Here is a 17,262-nt window from a genome sequence, read left to right on the forward strand (position 1 = left end):
ATACAATGACAAATTTGGTTGTAGCATTTCTATGTCGTATCTTGTTTTGTCGATCCGTCGCACCCATACTGCTCACTAGTAGTGCCTTAGTCCATCAAGGCATCCACACATCGAGACTCCAAGAGGGTTGCCACCTATCACTGTTGCAAGTTACGTCTGCTACAATGAACACGGGCTCATCAACTGCTCTTTGGGTAGGCCTAATTCCTGAGCTCCAATCTGCCACGCTAGCAAGAACTTTAGTCGATCAAAGTGTTGCACTTCGACATTGTCCTTCACCCAACCTTGCAATAACAAAGTCCTTCTTGTCTGTTGCTCTAGGGCTACTTTGGGTAGCCAACTCGCTGCCCTCCAACCAGCTCAATGATACCCAATCTCGTCACTGCAAGTTCTGCTCCTAGGATGGAATTTTAACCTCCACAAAAAGTCCTCCAAATGGCACCCATAGGTTGCACTACAAACTGATCCAAACACTGTCAAGCCTTGACCCAATACATCTCTCCAAAACACAGTTATTCACCGTGCTTGACTGCTGCATTCCACAATTCTGGTTAGGGCATCAACTGCAACCCTCAATCCTCCAAGCAGTCATCAAGTCAAGCCTTCTAAGGCTGCGGTCCTCCAAGGTAAGGCTCTCCACACCTACGCTGCCCCAAATCTGGGCTTAATACTTCAACGCAACCCTTAGAGATAGCCCAGCTGTTGGCTATGGCCTGCGGCCTAGCACAACAGTTTTTGTAGGCTTACGACCTCCCTCAAAGCTTGCCCAAACAACTTTGCTTTGCTCCACAGCCTTGTGGCCTTCACTGCCCAACATCCACAGTTAAGAACATCCGTTAAACATGCCTTCAAACAACCCTTTACACACTTCGCTGTCACCTGCAATAAACTGCTTTCACATAGAGGTATCCCCGCTGTCCCTTGGCCACTTTCACGCTATCTTTACCCTCTTGCTGTGGCAAAACAGAGATATTCCTCTACGAAATTTCAGAGCTCTTCTTAGAGATATATTGCCACAAATGGATGCTCTAAAATGACTCATTACACTTCATATTTATACACATATGAAGGCTCAACGTCACATTTGAAGTGACACTTATCAAGTCGGCCTACTTGACAATTAATTAATTATGTCAACTTCAAAAATTCATCTCTCTAATGACAACTCGGATTCAGACGATTTTCGATGCGTTGGAATCGTCTTTCCGAGCACTATCATCCTCATCCATCACATGCTGAGAATCCATCATGGTTTTGCCCCAAAAGTATGATGACTGCCAAAACCCCACACTTGGGTTCCAAGCCCACAAGCTGCCCTTGTGGCGCTTTGTCCTCCAAACCCTGAACCCTAGGGCTTGGAGTACCTCCCAAGCTACACAATTCAACACTTCGTCTTAGCGAGGGAGGTACTTCCAAGACTAGGATGTATCTCGTCATCATCATCATTGCTCGCAACACTTGCCCAACTCTTGGCGCTCACAATTGCAACAATCCCTGTACAGTGAACTACGCGCTTCTTGGAAGTGTCGTTGTCACTGCCAGAAGAAACCTACTTCTTCTTATCCTTTAACATCTTCCACTCTTTCCATGATTCCTTCTTGGCAGTTGTAGGAGCACCCTTGCTCACCACTGACCACACACTATTCTTGGGTTGCAGAGTCTCCCTCTGAATCTGCAAGCTCTGTCTCGAACTAGACTCCTTCTGAGTCTCTGGAACTTGGACCTTCTTGGAAAAGTGTACCTTCTTCTCGGGAACCTGTGCCTTCTGCTTTGAAGATTGCACCTACAACTGTACTTGCTCCTGCTTCTCTGGAACCCGCACCTGTCCCTGCTTCTTTCCATGATCCTCAGGCTTGGTAGTTAACCTGTAGAGACCATGCTCTCTAACTTCGAGAACAATCCCATCGGACTTAGAGCCTCTGAGCTCGAGTCTTGCCTTTCCATCATGGAACAAGACCTCAAACCCCTTCTTCTCCATCATCGAGACAGAGAGCACATTATATTTAAGTCATGGTACAAACAATACATCCTGAACCCGCTTCATACGTCCTGTCTCCATTTTGAATGGCACAACACCCGATCCTCGAATCTCCAATTGACTCTTGTCGCCCAACACCATGTGCAACTTCGAGTCCCATCTCGTTAGAGTCTCAAAAATATCCTGTGATCCTGTCATATGCTTCGTCACACCACTATCCATGTACCATCCATCCTCTTTGATAGTACTTTGCGAGAAATGAGAAATCATAGCAAAATCCTCCTCTTCGTCTTCCAATCTTCTAGCGAGCTCATCCATCTTTGCTTTATTGGAAATAAGGGCGGCCTCCTTCCCTTTTCTTTCCTCATCATCTCCCTTCTTCTTCGGACATCTCGACGAAAAATGACCCATCTCGCCACAGTTGAAACACTTGACTTTACTCAAGTCCTTTTGCTTACCCTTCATTTGTGATGCAAGTTCCACGTCATCATCTGAAGCTTTCTACTTCGGCTGAAGATCTTGGTTTCGCAACTCTTCCTGAATGAAGTCATCCCACAGCTTATCCCAGTCTAGCAACTTCTCCCTGGCAACAATTCCTTTGATGAAGGGCTTCCATTCCTCGGTGAACCCTTTTAAGGCAATCCTTACCATATCACCATCTGAGACAGTCACACCGATGGCGGCAAGCTCGTCTTTGACCTGAGACAATCTCGTTAGATATGAGGTCACGCTTTCACCCTTTATTATCTTGGTGGAACTTGTCCTCCAATACTAGTACTTGGTTCTCGTTTTTATTCTGGAACAAATTTTGAAGAGACATCCACATCTCATGTGTGGTGTTCTTCCCAGACAAATGAGGTATTAGGGCATCTTGCACACCATCTAGGATGATCAGTGTCGCTCTCGCATCCAAATCTTCCCATATTTTCAGCTGCTTAGGGTCAGTTGGCTTCTTGATCTCTTTCTCGGCAAAATCCCAGATCCTGTTGACCGGCAATATCGACTTGATCCTTTCCTTCCATGGACTATAGTTGGACAACCCCTCCAACCTATCCTCATATTGGATACCTACCTGCAACTTCGACATTGTAGTGAATCCTTCACTTACAATATGACCAACACCCTCTCACGCTGTACTTCATTGTGCACAACTCTAATTTACTTACTTTCAAAGTAGCTCAGACATGGTCTGATACCATGTTGAAGTTCCATGACCTTCGGTCTAGGTTAGTGTCTTAAAATCACTGACGCTACAAAACCAAGAATCTCAACCATAAACTACTTTGCACAACGGAAATATAAAGCAGTAAATCATATACGCACAATATACACAGTTTAAAACAAAATTGTACAATAATGCACAATCACCAATCTTCATTATATTAATCCAAATCTGATAAATACAACAGTCTATGGTTACAAGATACAATGACAAACTTGGCTGCAGTACTTCTATGTCGTATCTTGTCCTGCCGGTTCGTCACACCCATACTGCTCACTAGTAGCGCCTTAGTCCATCAAGGCATCTACACATCGAGACTCCAAGAGGGCTGCTACCTATCACTGCTGCAAGTCATGTTTGCCACAATGAACACGAGCTCATCAACTGCTCTCTGGGTAGGCCTAATTCCTAAGCTCCAATTTGCCACGCTAGCAACAACTTTAGTCCATCAAAGTGTTGCACTTCGGCACCGTACTTCACCCAACCTTGCAGCAACAAAGTTCTTCTTGTCTGCTGCTCTAGGGCTACTTTGGGTAGTCAACTCGCTGCCCTCCAATCCGCTCTATGACACCCAATCTCGTCACTGCAAGTTCTGTTCCTAGGATGGAGTTTTGACCTCCACGAAAAGTCTTCCAAATGGCACCCACAGGCTGCACTACAAACTGATCCAAACACTGTCAAGCCTTGACCCAATACATCTCTCCAAAACACTGTTATTCACAGTGCTTGACTGCTGCATTCTGCAATTCTGGTTAGGGCATCAACTGCAACACTCAATCCTCCACGCAGTCATCAAGTCAAGCCTTCTAAGGCTGCAGTCCTCCAAGGTAAGGCTCTCCACACCTACGCTGCCCCAAACCTGGGCTTAATACTTCAACGCAGCCCATAGAGATAGCCCAGCTGCTGGCTATGGCCTGCACCCTAGCACAGCAGCTGCTGTAGGCTTACGGCCTCCCTCAAATCCTGCCCGAACAGCTCTGCTTTGCTCCACAGCCCTGTGGCCTTCACTGCCCAGCATCCATGGTTAAGAACAACCCTTAAACATGCCTTCAAACAGCCCTTTACACACTTCGCTGTCACCTACAGCAAACTGCCTTCACACAGAAGTACCCCCGCTGTCCCTTGGCCTCTTTCACGCTGTCTTTACCCTCCTCTTGCTGCGGCTAAACAGAGATATTCCTCCATGAAATTTCAGAGCTCTTCTTAGAGATATATTGCCACAAATGGATGCTCTAAAATGACTCAATACGCTTCATATTTATACACATATGAAGGCTCAACGTCACATTTGAAGTGACACTTATCAAGTCGGCCTACTTGACAATTAATTAATTATGTCAACTTCAAAAATTCATATCTCTCTAACGACAACTCGGATTCAGACGATTTTCGATGCGTTGGAATCGTCTTTCCGAGCACTATCATCCTTATCCATCACATGCCGTAAATCCATCATGGTTTTGCCCCAAAAACACGTTGGGTGCCAAAACCCCACACTTGGGTTCCAAGCCCACAAGATGCTCTTGTGGCGCTTTGTCCTCCAAACCCTGAACCCTAGGGCTTGGAGTACCTTCCAAGCTACACAATTCAACATAAATATCATATTACATCAATTGACCAAAAGTACATTATAAAGACCGACCATAGTTACAAATTCAACAATATATACTATGTGAAAAGTTACAAATTTAGACATCCATCTAATTGAATTGTTATTGAAGAGACATCTCAAGCATTATTAGATCTGTGTTCTAGGAATCGTTCGCCCCCGTCCCGCCTCGTACCCCGGAACTGCGCATCATTTGGAACCATTGCTGAAGCGTCGCTGGAATTGTGTCTTAGCCACGATTTGTGCACTTACTAGAAATTTGGAACTGCCATGTGTCGAACTGCGCTCCCATGTGCCGAATCGCACACCCATACACACTTCTGTCATGCTCGGTGGACACTCCCTAGGTACTTTCTAGATGTTCTGTAGACACTGCCTGGACTCTCCCTAGACACTACCTAGATGCTCCCTAATGGTAATGTTAAATTCTTAAAGAAAAAAGTAAACTTTTACTTAAATTTCTGACATTACCATTAATTATTTGAGTATGTTTGAGATTGGTTCCAACCTCATCAATGGAGAAAATAAATTTTCATACCTATTTAAAGTTCAACAGACTTTACAATTTTCAGGATTTCAAGATCAACGGGATTGCACCATTTCATTGGATTCTATCTTGTGTTTTCAAGATTTCAAGATCAATGGGATTGCACCATTTCATTGGATTCTATCTTGTATGAGGGTATGTGAATGGCATTTAATCAAGAACACCAAGCCCTATATGTACCCCAATGGTGGTGTTGTTGATCGTTGAACTCCTTTGTCATGACCTCAACAAAAATGTACCCTTCACTCAAACCAAAATCGTTGATCAGGCATGCTAGGCTTTTTCTACCATATTTTAAGGCTTGGATTGGGCCGTTGGATCAAAATTGGGAGGTGTCAACTGATGTCCCTAGAGAATTGAGGTAGAGACAAGGACTAGACAACAGAAGAAGAATGAAGAACGATACTAGGGATGAGGATCTCGATATAATCAATGGTGGAAGATGCATGGCAGTGCTACCCCACAACTACAACATTTGGTAACATAGGTTCTTTCACAATTGGCGAACACTTCTTTTGTAGAGATGTGTATAGAAACTGGCTCAGTTTATTGTTTTGAAACTTTTGGTCTTCATATTTCGGTGTGTAGATGGCGTCTTTTGTAAACATAACTATTTGGTCATGTTACTGTTAGCAGTTGCTATATAACCTATCTCATTCCATAAGTTATGGTCTATTTTATATTATATGACTTAAAATTGTGTATGCTTGTTTCTAATTGATAGAATCTAGATTCTATATGGTTGATGCTTGAATAATTAATCGTTAATGTACTATGGATGCCATTTCTATCTCGATCTATGTATAAATTTGCATGTTTTCATATATTCTGCAACTAGTTTGACATTTTGGATGCTTTTTTTTTTAAATATAAATGCAAAATACAGTCAATTGGAGGATAAGGCTAAGAGGCAGTTGGGTGATGATGGGTTATTGAGAAATGAAGAGGGTCTTTGGAGGGATAAGGCTAAGGGGTGACAGCAACTCCCCAAAGAATCACAATGTAGGGTTCAACCCTAAATGTCAGCAACATGCTGGACTGATGGTTCAACCAATTCAGCTAACCCTTAGGGCTAGTAATATTGCAAATCATTATCACCACACCATTGAAATACTTTTCATTTTATAGAGTCTAGTACGTGGTCCAGAAAAATTGTGCATTTCTGAATTCTGTTGGCATTTTTATTTTATGGTAACCCATTACCTTTCAATTTGCACAGTATGTAAATGTCTCTTTGACCTGATCCACTGCCATGGGACATTTTCAGCTTCACTTTTGAAGGGGTATTCAAATGAAGTTGTCTTATAACCTATCCACAAGGGTGTAGAATTTGAATTCTCCTTTATTCCTTTCATTCCTCTGCGAATAAAATTAGTGTCAGTGATGTCCGTTGTAGGAATTGATAATTGCTTCTGTAGATATCTCTCCCGGGGCCCTCAAGCATCTGGTATTGCAATTCAAACTGTCCTCATGCCATACTGCAAGGTATCTGCCTATTCAATAAATGGTGAGATATTATCTTGTCCATAAGGGTAGGAATGTGAAGGTCAATCCTAATTGTCTGGAATCTGGATTGCCTTTGGTTAACTAAATTCCGTGGGATTTCTGGTTATGTAATTGCTCCCTATTCTTTCCTTATAGCTGATCCCACCGTATTCACATAGAAACGAAAGAAACTTACTGTTGTAAGAGAAGAATCCTATCCTGAGGGTTGGCACTGGGATTATATCTTTACAAACAATATTTATATGGTGGGAAACTAATGCTGTAAGTAACTCTGTAAAGATACATGAACATTTTGATCAGAATTCTCATATTTTCTGTTCATGCATGTGGCAGAACAATTTTTTTCATGTTAGTTTTTTGGGAGTCTAATCCAATTATTGTTGTCTTTTAACCCATTTTATCGTTGTTTTTGCACATGGTGCATAAAATGGTAATGGTTTCTGATTTTGTGCATCTGTAACCTTGTAACTCAGTTGTTTGAGAAGGTGAGTTTACAGACTTGCCAGAGTGCAGAGCTGGAGGAAGAAGAGAATTTTGATAGGCTTGGAAAGAATGCAGTTTATGCTTTTATATACCCAAACTTCATGATTAATAGGTATGCCCATGTGCTTCAGTAGAAATTTAAGTGTGAATCTCATCAGTTGTGATAAATCAGAGAATATTTTAAAGTAAGGCAATGCTTGACTCTGGTGCTTATGAGCTTTTTGAACCAGGTATGGTCCTTGGATGGACACAAATCTTGTCCTTCCACTGGGAACTTCCAAGTGCCAAGTAATATTTGATTACTTCCTAGAAGATTCAATAAGGTGTGGGTTAACTTCACATTTCAGTTTTATTTCTATTTCTACTGTGCTTGGAATGTTTTTAATATGCAGGGGTATTGTAAACCTAATTAACAGAGAAAGTGTAATGGATGTTCTAAACATGGAACACAAAAGAACTTACATGAAGGAAAACCATATTTAATGGTTAAAGCTGCATTTGATTGCACAGCATAATCATTTTGAGCCCTGACACATGTCCAGCTTTGATTGGTATGTACTAACACAATTATTTTTATTTGCGTTGTCAGAATCCTCAGTACAGTTAGTCTTTAACTTTGCTGGGTCAAATCTAACTTATTACCAAGAATGCTGATACAATCAACAACCAAGGCAATTAATCTAAAAAGTAAATCCAGCAATGATTATAGTTGATATCCCTCAAGATAAATTTTTAGGACCAGTAAAGGATACAATCATTATTTGTCAAAGCTATTTTAAGAACAAGGCCTTATGTTGCAAATTAAGGAAAATAACTTAAAATATTAATTCACGTTATTTCTAAATAGAACAGTGGCCAAAATATGGGCTGTCTGACTCAATACGTGGAATGGAGGGATACATGAGTATAGGAAATCCTCAGCTTGCACTTTCCATCCCCATCCCTTTCATTGGTTGTGCCATAATTTCTTATTTGTGATTCATACTCAATCTTTCCCACTAAGAACTGTGTTAATTATTCTAAATCGTAGTAGCAAGATTCGAACGTATTGGTCTTTGCTCTAAATATTTAATAGATTAGGTAGTAGGGTGAAGTTCAACATATTTTCGATACATGTTTCCTTGATTAGCTAGCCTTTTCCTAAGGTTGGATGATTTATATGAAATTTGGTGGCGTGTCCTTGGTTCAAGCCTAGGTCGAGCTTTTTATTTTGTTTTTATCATGGTGGGATATTGCTAGGGAGAAAAACTTATTTACAGGGTATGACATTTTTTGAAGCCCCCCCCCCCCCCCGCCCGATTGGCATGCATGTTTATGTTGAATCAATCGGTTGGTGATTGTTACCTACTGTTGTCACACAAAATGTCTAGGCACTGCGGCAACGACTCAGATTGGGGGCTGTCACACTGATCCCCAAACACTCCGTTTGAGTTGTCTCCCTATAGTAGACTAACGGGGGTAGACCCTATAGAAATGGAATAAATGAATACTAGTTTGGAACCAACCGGTTCAGGAGACACAACTAAGAAACCAAAACTTGTTTGGAATACGCAAGATTTTGAAGGATTCAATTTGATTTAAGGAAAGTGATACCAGTGCCCTGTGGAGTCAACTATCTTGTGAAGGAAATGATGTCCAAGTAAAGGATGGGAAACTGCTGCTGAATGATTTGGTTGTCTCATATGCAAATGCAAAACTTAAAGCTATGTGAAATGTAGAGACTTGGTTAATTTTAGTTAAATGAGGGCCTAAAATTATTTTATTATGAGTTATGATGTGAATGATAGTTAACTTAAGGCTTATAAAAAAGACAATCTTAATGTGAAAGCAAATATTTATACTAGCAATGTAAAATGCAAAATCTGAACAAATATTTACTGAAATATACAACAGGACTGAAATGTAAAACGCTGGAAATAAAGTACTTTAAATTCAGAAATCCATTGTATTAGATACTCAATCAAAGATAATTAGATGCATAAGTAAAACTAGACTAGTCCTACTTGCATTAGCATATAAAAACAAATGTATTTCAAAAATTAAACTAAGTGTTGAATCTCAGTAAATATTTAGTTTAGAAATCTGCTCTTAAATCAAATATAAATGCCAGCAATATGTTTCAAACCAGCAGTCCTATAACCATGCAATATTCAAATTTTTTCTATGTGTAACAGCAAAAACTTTTAAATGACAAACTAATAACTATAAATTCAAAAAATTTCTGAGTTTAACTATTCCTAATATAGTGATGCATTTGATCTTAAAACTCAAAAAATTACTGAAAAAAGTAGTGAAATAATATTCAGAAAATGGCATGCAAAAGTTTCTGAAAGTAATTATATTTCTGCAATTGTACAACATTAAAAAATGTAATTAAATTTGTCGCTAAACTCTAGCTAATTGCAAATCTGTGGCAGTATTAGCCTTGCTTTCAAAATGAAATAAGGAAAGGTTAGAGGGTGTGCACCAGTCAACCCTTAGGGGCTTGAAGACGCTTGAAGATGAGTTGCCCAAGTCACTGAAGATCTTCGACTCAGATTTTTTTTGCAAATTTTTTGTTAACAATTTTGTTAAATTTTTTGGGAATTTTATGGAGAAAATTTGGGTGAAGAAAGGGGAAGCTTGAGGGGAGGCCGAGAATGAAGAGAGAGGGGTCGAGAGAAGGGGAGAGGGGATAGAGGCCGAGAGGTGAGGGAGAGATGAGGGTCGAGAGTGAAAGAGAGGAGGGCCGAGGGTGAGGAAGGGCTGTCGTGAGGGGAGATAGGAGGAGAAGGAGGGATAAGGGAGGAGGCCGTAAGGAAGAAGGGAACAGGCCGTAAAGGAGAGGAGGGAGGTCGAGAAGAAGGGAAGGAGGCTGAGAAAGAAGGGAGATCAAGAAGAAGGCTGGAGATGGCCAGCGTAGGGCCTGCAAAAAATTACCCACAATCCTTCTAAAATTTCTCCTCAACCTGCAAACAAAATGGAGATGCCTTCTGGGGCTTAGATCTCTCTCCGGAATTCATAAAAATCACCTGCAATCTTCAGAAGCTGTTCTAGGACAAACAAAAGATAAAAAACCCAAAGCATGCATGTAATACCCAAAACCCCAATTGATTAGAATTTGATATTTACAAATCTATAGTGATATTCTACAGATCTAGCAAGATCTGTAGATCAAGGCCCTTTATTGGCCAGATTTAAACAAATTTTGCACAAATTTAGAAATAATTTTGAAGTTTTAAAGAAGCAGAAGCCTAAGAAAAGCGCTGCAAATAAAATGTTCTGTAAGATGACTTTCAGAAATTAAAAACAATGGGCTCTTTAGATTCTCTAATCTAAGAGTCGGTTGATCCAACTGAGGATTTCCCCAAATGCCCAAATCCTGAATGATAATTTTTGCACACTTAGATCTGATTGTTAGATTAATAGAGATTCAATATAATCTTAAGAGCATCAAGCAATAGAGATACCTGTTGTTTCTATCAAACCAAAATGATATTTTAAAACCTAGAAATCTGTGCAAGATACCTGTGCACAGATCAATCCTCAAAGGCTATTAACCAACAAATGCAAATAAAAGCAGTAGTGTATTAAGAACAAGATTACCACATAAATCTGAAAGAGGAACACCGTGGTCTGAAACTCCAAAGTCTTTGCATTTTATTAACTAGAAAAAGTTACAAGAGCTTTCTTAGAGCAAGTACACGATTCAGAAATCAGATCCAAATAATGGAGAGAGGCCTCTAATTTATAGAAGAAATCTCGAACTGCTAGTTGGCTTGATCTCTATCAAAACAATCTCAACCGTTGATAAGGATCAAATGATTTTTTAATCATCACTGTCGAAATAAAGATACCTTTTGAGGAAATTCGAATTTCACTTTTAATTTCCTTTTAATTAACTCAAAAATGATTATTTTCAGTTAATTGCCATAAAAATTTGACTTTGACTTAACTATGGCTCAAAGGTTGAAACTATCTTGAAATTTTCAATATTCCCTTGGCTGGGGACCTCCAAAATAAAAAAATTTAAAACCCATGAATTTTAAATGTTGGAGAATTTAGTTTTTCCTAGGACCTAAATTAATTAAATTTTTGGCCTTAGCATTTTAATTTATTTTAGCCAAAATTTTTAATTAATTGAGTAATGAGGGGATTATTAATTTTTCCAACCCTATAATATTTAGCCATGGTGTCTAACTATGATGGACCATGCACTAAATATTTTTTTACATGAAATATTACCTTTTTTAACCCATGAAGGGGGAACACACGTTCGTTATATACCCTCAACATTACCCATTTCTGCGACAAAAAATATGATCTAGTGGACTAAGTGACTTGTAATAAAATAATCTAACCAAATAGTTAGAATTATTCCCAAATCACTTTTACATAGAATCGATAAATAACGCTAGGACTCATTTAAAATTTCGTTAGAATTATTCCCAAATCACTTTTACATAGAATTGATAAATAACGCTAGGACTCATTTAAAATCTCGACAACAAAATCCACCCTAGCTTTGGGGTGAGGTTGGAGGGAAAAACTCTATCGATCATCCGTGTTTAGAAACACACATGAATCAGTAAGACAAAAAACTTCCTAGGATAAAAATCATCATCAGAAAGTTAAACTTACCTAGGTTGTTACATACATTTGTCTTACTAGGATCATTTACATCACAAGATACATAATGGGTTTACAAAACTCCAGTGTACATATACATATAACTGATAATGATGAATATGTGGATCATCTGAGTGCTCGGACATGATGGAAATCCTTGTGCGAAAAAATGTACAGCTATGGGGTAGTTGACATGGAGGGGTCAACACCTACCATGTTGTACCTAGCAGGTAAAGGACTCCATTGCCCAATGCCAAATGGACAAGAAATCGGTCAAATTTCCAAGTCCAGAAGTCCTACCGGGCAATTTTGCCCTTCTTTCTTCATCTCTCTTCTTTCTCTATGAAAATTCAACACCCCATTGGGAATTGTAAAAAATGTCACTAGAATGATAAACTTATGTAAAAGACTTAGTGCCTTGGGACCTAGTTACTACAGAAGTCGCTCCAGAGTGTTTTTTTAGTCAATTTATTACTTTTGTTTTTTAGTGATAAATAATTAATTGAGTTTTTTCACTCACATCCTCTAAAGCTGGAGTGTGTCTCAATACCTAGGCCTTAGGTGTGTTTTCTAAGTCTAAGGTCAATGTATATTACCATGTTAGACATTATCTTGAGTCTCGCAAAATTGCATTAGGTTTTTATTGGATTTTGTAATAATAAAAAATTATCGGCAAACGAGAGTTTTTAATTAATTTTTATGTAGCAAATAAAAAAGTGGTACTAGGGAGTTTTTTATGGAATGTAGGTACTCATTTTTTCCCCTCTTTCTTCTTTCTCTATGCAAATTCAACACCCCATTGGGAATTGTAAAAAATGTCACTAGCATGATAAACTTTTGTAAAAGACTTAGCCCCTTGGGACCTGGTTACTAAGGAAGTCGCACTAGAGTGTTTTTTTTACTTAATTACTTTTTCTTTTTAGCGATAAATAATTAATTAAGTTTTGTTACTCACATCCTCCAAAGTTGAAGTGTATCTCAATAACTAGGCCTTGGGTGTGTTTTCTAAGTCTAGGGTCAATGTATATTATCATGTTAGATATTATCTTGAGTCTCGCGGAATTGCATTAGGTTTTCTAGGATTTTTTAATTAACTTTTATATAGCAAAAAAAAAGGTAGTATTGGGAAGTTTTATATGGCATGTAGGTACTCGTTTTTCATGCTCAGAGTACCAACATTACCTTAGTACCCACTTTTGGATGTGCTACCTATTCAGATGGTACCTAACAGGAAACTAGACTCCATTGCCCAATGGAAAGGGCTCCAATAATTTTTTTTGAAGTTTAGAAGACATCAGGACAATTTTGCTCCTCTCTCTCTTCTTCTATAGCTCAACAAACAACTTTTTGGTGGGTTGTCCTCTCTCGGTAATACCTTCCGAGCTACCAAAAATTCCAACACTCCATCTTGGTGAGGAAGGTATTTCCTTCATGCTTCCAGCTCCATGAATTTCCTTGCATCCTCATGACCGTCCTCGCATGAGTCATGACTTTCCTTGCGTAGCCATATCCATCCTTGTATGTGCCATGATTTCTTTGATCTTGGACAAGATTTGTCCGGCATGGTGCATGAATATCCTCGAATGCAATATGAATTTTTCAGTGTGATCTCTTCTTGTCCTCACAAGATCTACGACTTTCCTTGCACCACCATGAATATTCTCGCATGGTCCGTGACTGTCCTTACATGGGATAATAACATTTTCATCTCAATAGAACCTGAAGATTCAAACTTCCATAGGGAAATCGGCAATCCTTCACAGACTCCCTTTGAAGCTAAACTCCCTCTAAGCGTACATAACCTTCACTGGAACACTCTGCTTCCTCCAAATACTTTGATCCACATGCCTTCAAAGTAGCTCTGATACCATGTTGAATTTTCCCTAGGTCGTAGATTTGGTCTGAAGCTAATCATGCACACAAATAGACTAGGAACCCCCAACTGACTAGCTCTTTGCATAGCGAGAGTCTGCAACAGTGAAATTAATTTGGTACACAGGTATATGAGCCCAAAGCTAGATTATTTTATTAGTTCATCAATAAAAGAATCATGGGGCTCCCGTACCAGGGATCATGGCTCTCGATCACTAATATAGCTAGTATACATAGTATACAAACTAGGGCTTGCAATCTACTACTTTAGATCTGCAATTTGCACAATGACAAAACAATAACAAATAGATAACTTACTTGTTGATGTAGCTTTTCTAGATCAACCCTTTCAGTACTTGTTGTCCTTGACCCTTGGCAAGTCCTTTGGATCCTTAGATCAACAGCTCACAAGGTATTTGACCTATCAAATACACTATACATCAACCCCAATTTGCATTAGCATACTCTCAATAGATTTGTTCATCAACCCACTGCATACTAACACTCAAATTGCATTCTATTCATGATTTCATTTGTAAACAAACTTTACGAATATATCTCAACAACCCTCTACACAATATAATGATGCTCATTTGTCCCTTCACTGGCCTCTTCTCAAGCCTGAGAATCCATTGCCTCGTGCCACAAATTTCTTGGATACCTCTCGACCCTTGATCCATATACTGCGGTCTCCTTCATTTATCTTCTGCCTCCTTAGACTGCGTGCAACCTTCCACATATACTCTGTAACCCTTCTGCAAGTAGCTATGAGGCCTCTTGGCTTGGTTCCAGGGCTTCAACCCTCCATAGTCCTCTTGGCAGCCACTTACAACGCACATAATAGACCATTTCCAGCTGCGACTTCTCCTTAGGTGATCTGCAGGTCACAAGATAGGTTACTATGTATGTTAGTTTAGTCCTCGACCCTCCTTTAGATTTTTGTTGCATCTCTGCTCCCATGATCAGACTTAATGCGACCCTTTGTAGTCCTATCTATGGCCACGACCAAGTCTCCATACCCTTAGCTACTCATCAAAACTTGAGACAAACCCTCCTGTGGTATGTTGCAGACCTCGACCAACCACCTTAGCACAAAATTGCCCTTGGTCCTAGGTCTAGTGCCCTTTCTTGCTGCAGAACCTTTGCCATCATTGTTGCCCATCATTACAAGCCCCCCTACGGTCTTCTATAGCCCTCAGTTTTGCTAGAAGTCCACGAACCAACATTTGTAGCCCTTAGCCAGGCTTCGACCTTCTCCTGCTTGATGGATTTGATGCTCACAGATAGATCAACCCTTAACTAGTGTTCAGTCCCTCCAAATCTAGACGAGAACAATTCCTCTAGCTTCGGCCTGCCTGGTCTTCATCACAAAACTCAACTCGGCCTTTATTAGAAAACATATCTTGTCTGCAACTGTCCTCTCAAGATTGTGACTTCTCCGTGGGCAGAACTTGATCCTCTTAGGGCATGCTTAGCACAAGAGTAATTGCATCTTTTGTTGCACATGATGTGTCTAATGAACCTCTCATAGGCTCTTTTTATACTTTTCCTTGGGTCACTTAGGAAACCTTCTAGATCTAAGGTTTTAGCCTCTTGACCCTTAGAATAATTAATTATTTCTCTTTTCGTCCTAAACCCACACTTTGTGTCCAAAACCCCACTTTTGGGTAAACGGCCCAACAAACAACTTTTTGGTGGGTTGTCCTCTCTCGGAAATACCTTCTGAGCTTTCCAAAATTCCAACACCAATTATATTAATGAATTAGAACTGGATGTAGTATTGCTTGATGTATGTGGACTCTGTTGAAGTTTCTAAGTTTACTTAGTTAGAAACCCTCCATGCACTTTATCTGATTTATTCCTACCTACTTGTTATTTTCCTTAACAAGTTATTTACAATGTAAATACTGAAAATAAACACTAGTGCATGCTCAACATATTACAGATCAACAACTAAAAGAAACAAGAACAAACACACCATACGACACCATTATTTTTGGACTAATGTCCCCGAAAAAACCCAATGCGGGAAAATCGGTGCAGCTATCTGAGGGTTTTCTTATTAAGCAATATCAGAGTATAATCTGGGTGCGAAATTGGCCTACCCAACAGAGAATTTCCTTGGCAGTAATACCTCTCAGTTTCTGACAAATCTACTGGTTGAAACCCTGGATAATCCTTCCGCCAGCTACTCAGCAGCAATCTGCCCTAGAAACCCCAGTGTTTGCCCAATCTGGACTGCATCAGCCTCTCCTAGCCCAGTGCTGGCCCCGCATCAGCCTATCTTGGCCTGCGTCAATTCGAGGAGGCCTTGCATCAGCTCTCTGAGCCTCTGTGTCAGTTATGATGGCCCCTCTGGTGCTCTGTGCAACACTTAGCTGCCTCTGCGTCAGTTATGCTGGCCCCTCTGGTGCTTTGTGCAACACTTAGATGCCTCTGCGTGGCCCTATGTGAGCACTGGCTACTCCCGAGTCTCTCTCTCTAGCTGCTCTCTCAACACTATCTCTACCTCTCTATCTCTTTGTACTCAATGCCCCTCAGCTGCTCTCCCGATCACTGATTCTATCTCTCTTAGCAAACCCCGCTCTAGAGAATAGAATGACTGATCACTCTGGTGTATTCTCCAAGTGACCCTCAAGCCTCCTCTTATACTTTTCCTATTGACATATCAACGGCTGAGATTAAGTCCTTAATCAACGACTAAGATTAGATCTGGCTTGATCCATGTCTTTTGGACCATTCTAGCACAGATTCATATTAATACACATTAATATTTTATTTTCCCTAAGTTTAGACTTAGGGACTCCATTAAAAATATTAATTATTTTAATATCTCCTGATCTGTTTAGAATCTGCGCAAACCCTTTCTAGGTATTGGAGATCTCATGTGCCCCAACCACTCCACCAAATTTCGTGGCTAGAGCACATCCGATGCTACCCCAATTCAACACTCCCTCTTAGCGAGGACTGTGCTCTAGCAATACTCCTCACTGAGTATTACTCTGATCATTCGGCATTGGTACTTGTGCTGATGCTAGGCCTTCCTGCCCAACATCCTCTACACTGTTGTACCCTGTACTGCTGCCCATGGTTCTGCCACTGCCACTGCTGCATCTGTTCGACAAATCCCTCTGCATCGGTGCTGCTGCTGGGCCTTTCTCCCAACACTGCATCCGCACTGCACCTCCTCTCATCATGCTGCCCACTGCTGCACTGCAACTCAGTTACTGAGAAGTAAGTAATTGATCTCCCAACTCTGACCTCTCCGTTGGGCTAGAGACACCAACTGATGCTGAAACTCCCTCTGCCGCTGACAAGTGCTGCCTTTCTGTCCTCTGTGTTGCTGCAACAACTCCCTGCATCTCGCACCGTTGCACACCTCTTTGTGCCATCATGCACTGGTGCAACACTCCCGTGCCTCTCGCACTGTTACAGCC

General features: G+C 40.4%; 1 protein-coding gene across 3 annotated transcripts in view; it reads left to right on the top strand.

Annotated features, from left to right (window-relative positions):
* Nucleotides 1–17,262, top strand: part of LOC149241521 (choline monooxygenase, putative (CMO-like)) — a 301,653-nt gene that overhangs the window by 221,365 nt on the left and 63,026 nt on the right. The window contains exons 7-8 of one of the 3 annotated variants that reach the window (XM_089374000.1): nt 7,336–7,457; nt 7,576–7,668. The exons of 1 other annotated variant lie outside the window; for it this stretch is intronic. In XM_089374000.1, the coding sequence (XP_089230126.1) occupies nt 7,336–7,457; nt 7,576–7,668 (215 nt within the window). The remainder of the gene's footprint in view (nt 1–7,335; nt 7,458–7,575; nt 7,669–17,262) is intronic. One more of the 3 variants, XM_089373998.1, reaches the window with a different exon arrangement.

The sequence above is a fragment of the Pinus tabuliformis genome, chromosome 8 (assembly GCF_031772625.1).
Source record: "Pinus tabuliformis cultivar Carrire ecotype Pingquan chromosome 8, CPIR1, whole genome shotgun sequence".
Lineage (NCBI taxonomy): Eukaryota > Viridiplantae > Streptophyta > Pinopsida > Pinales > Pinaceae > Pinus > Pinus tabuliformis.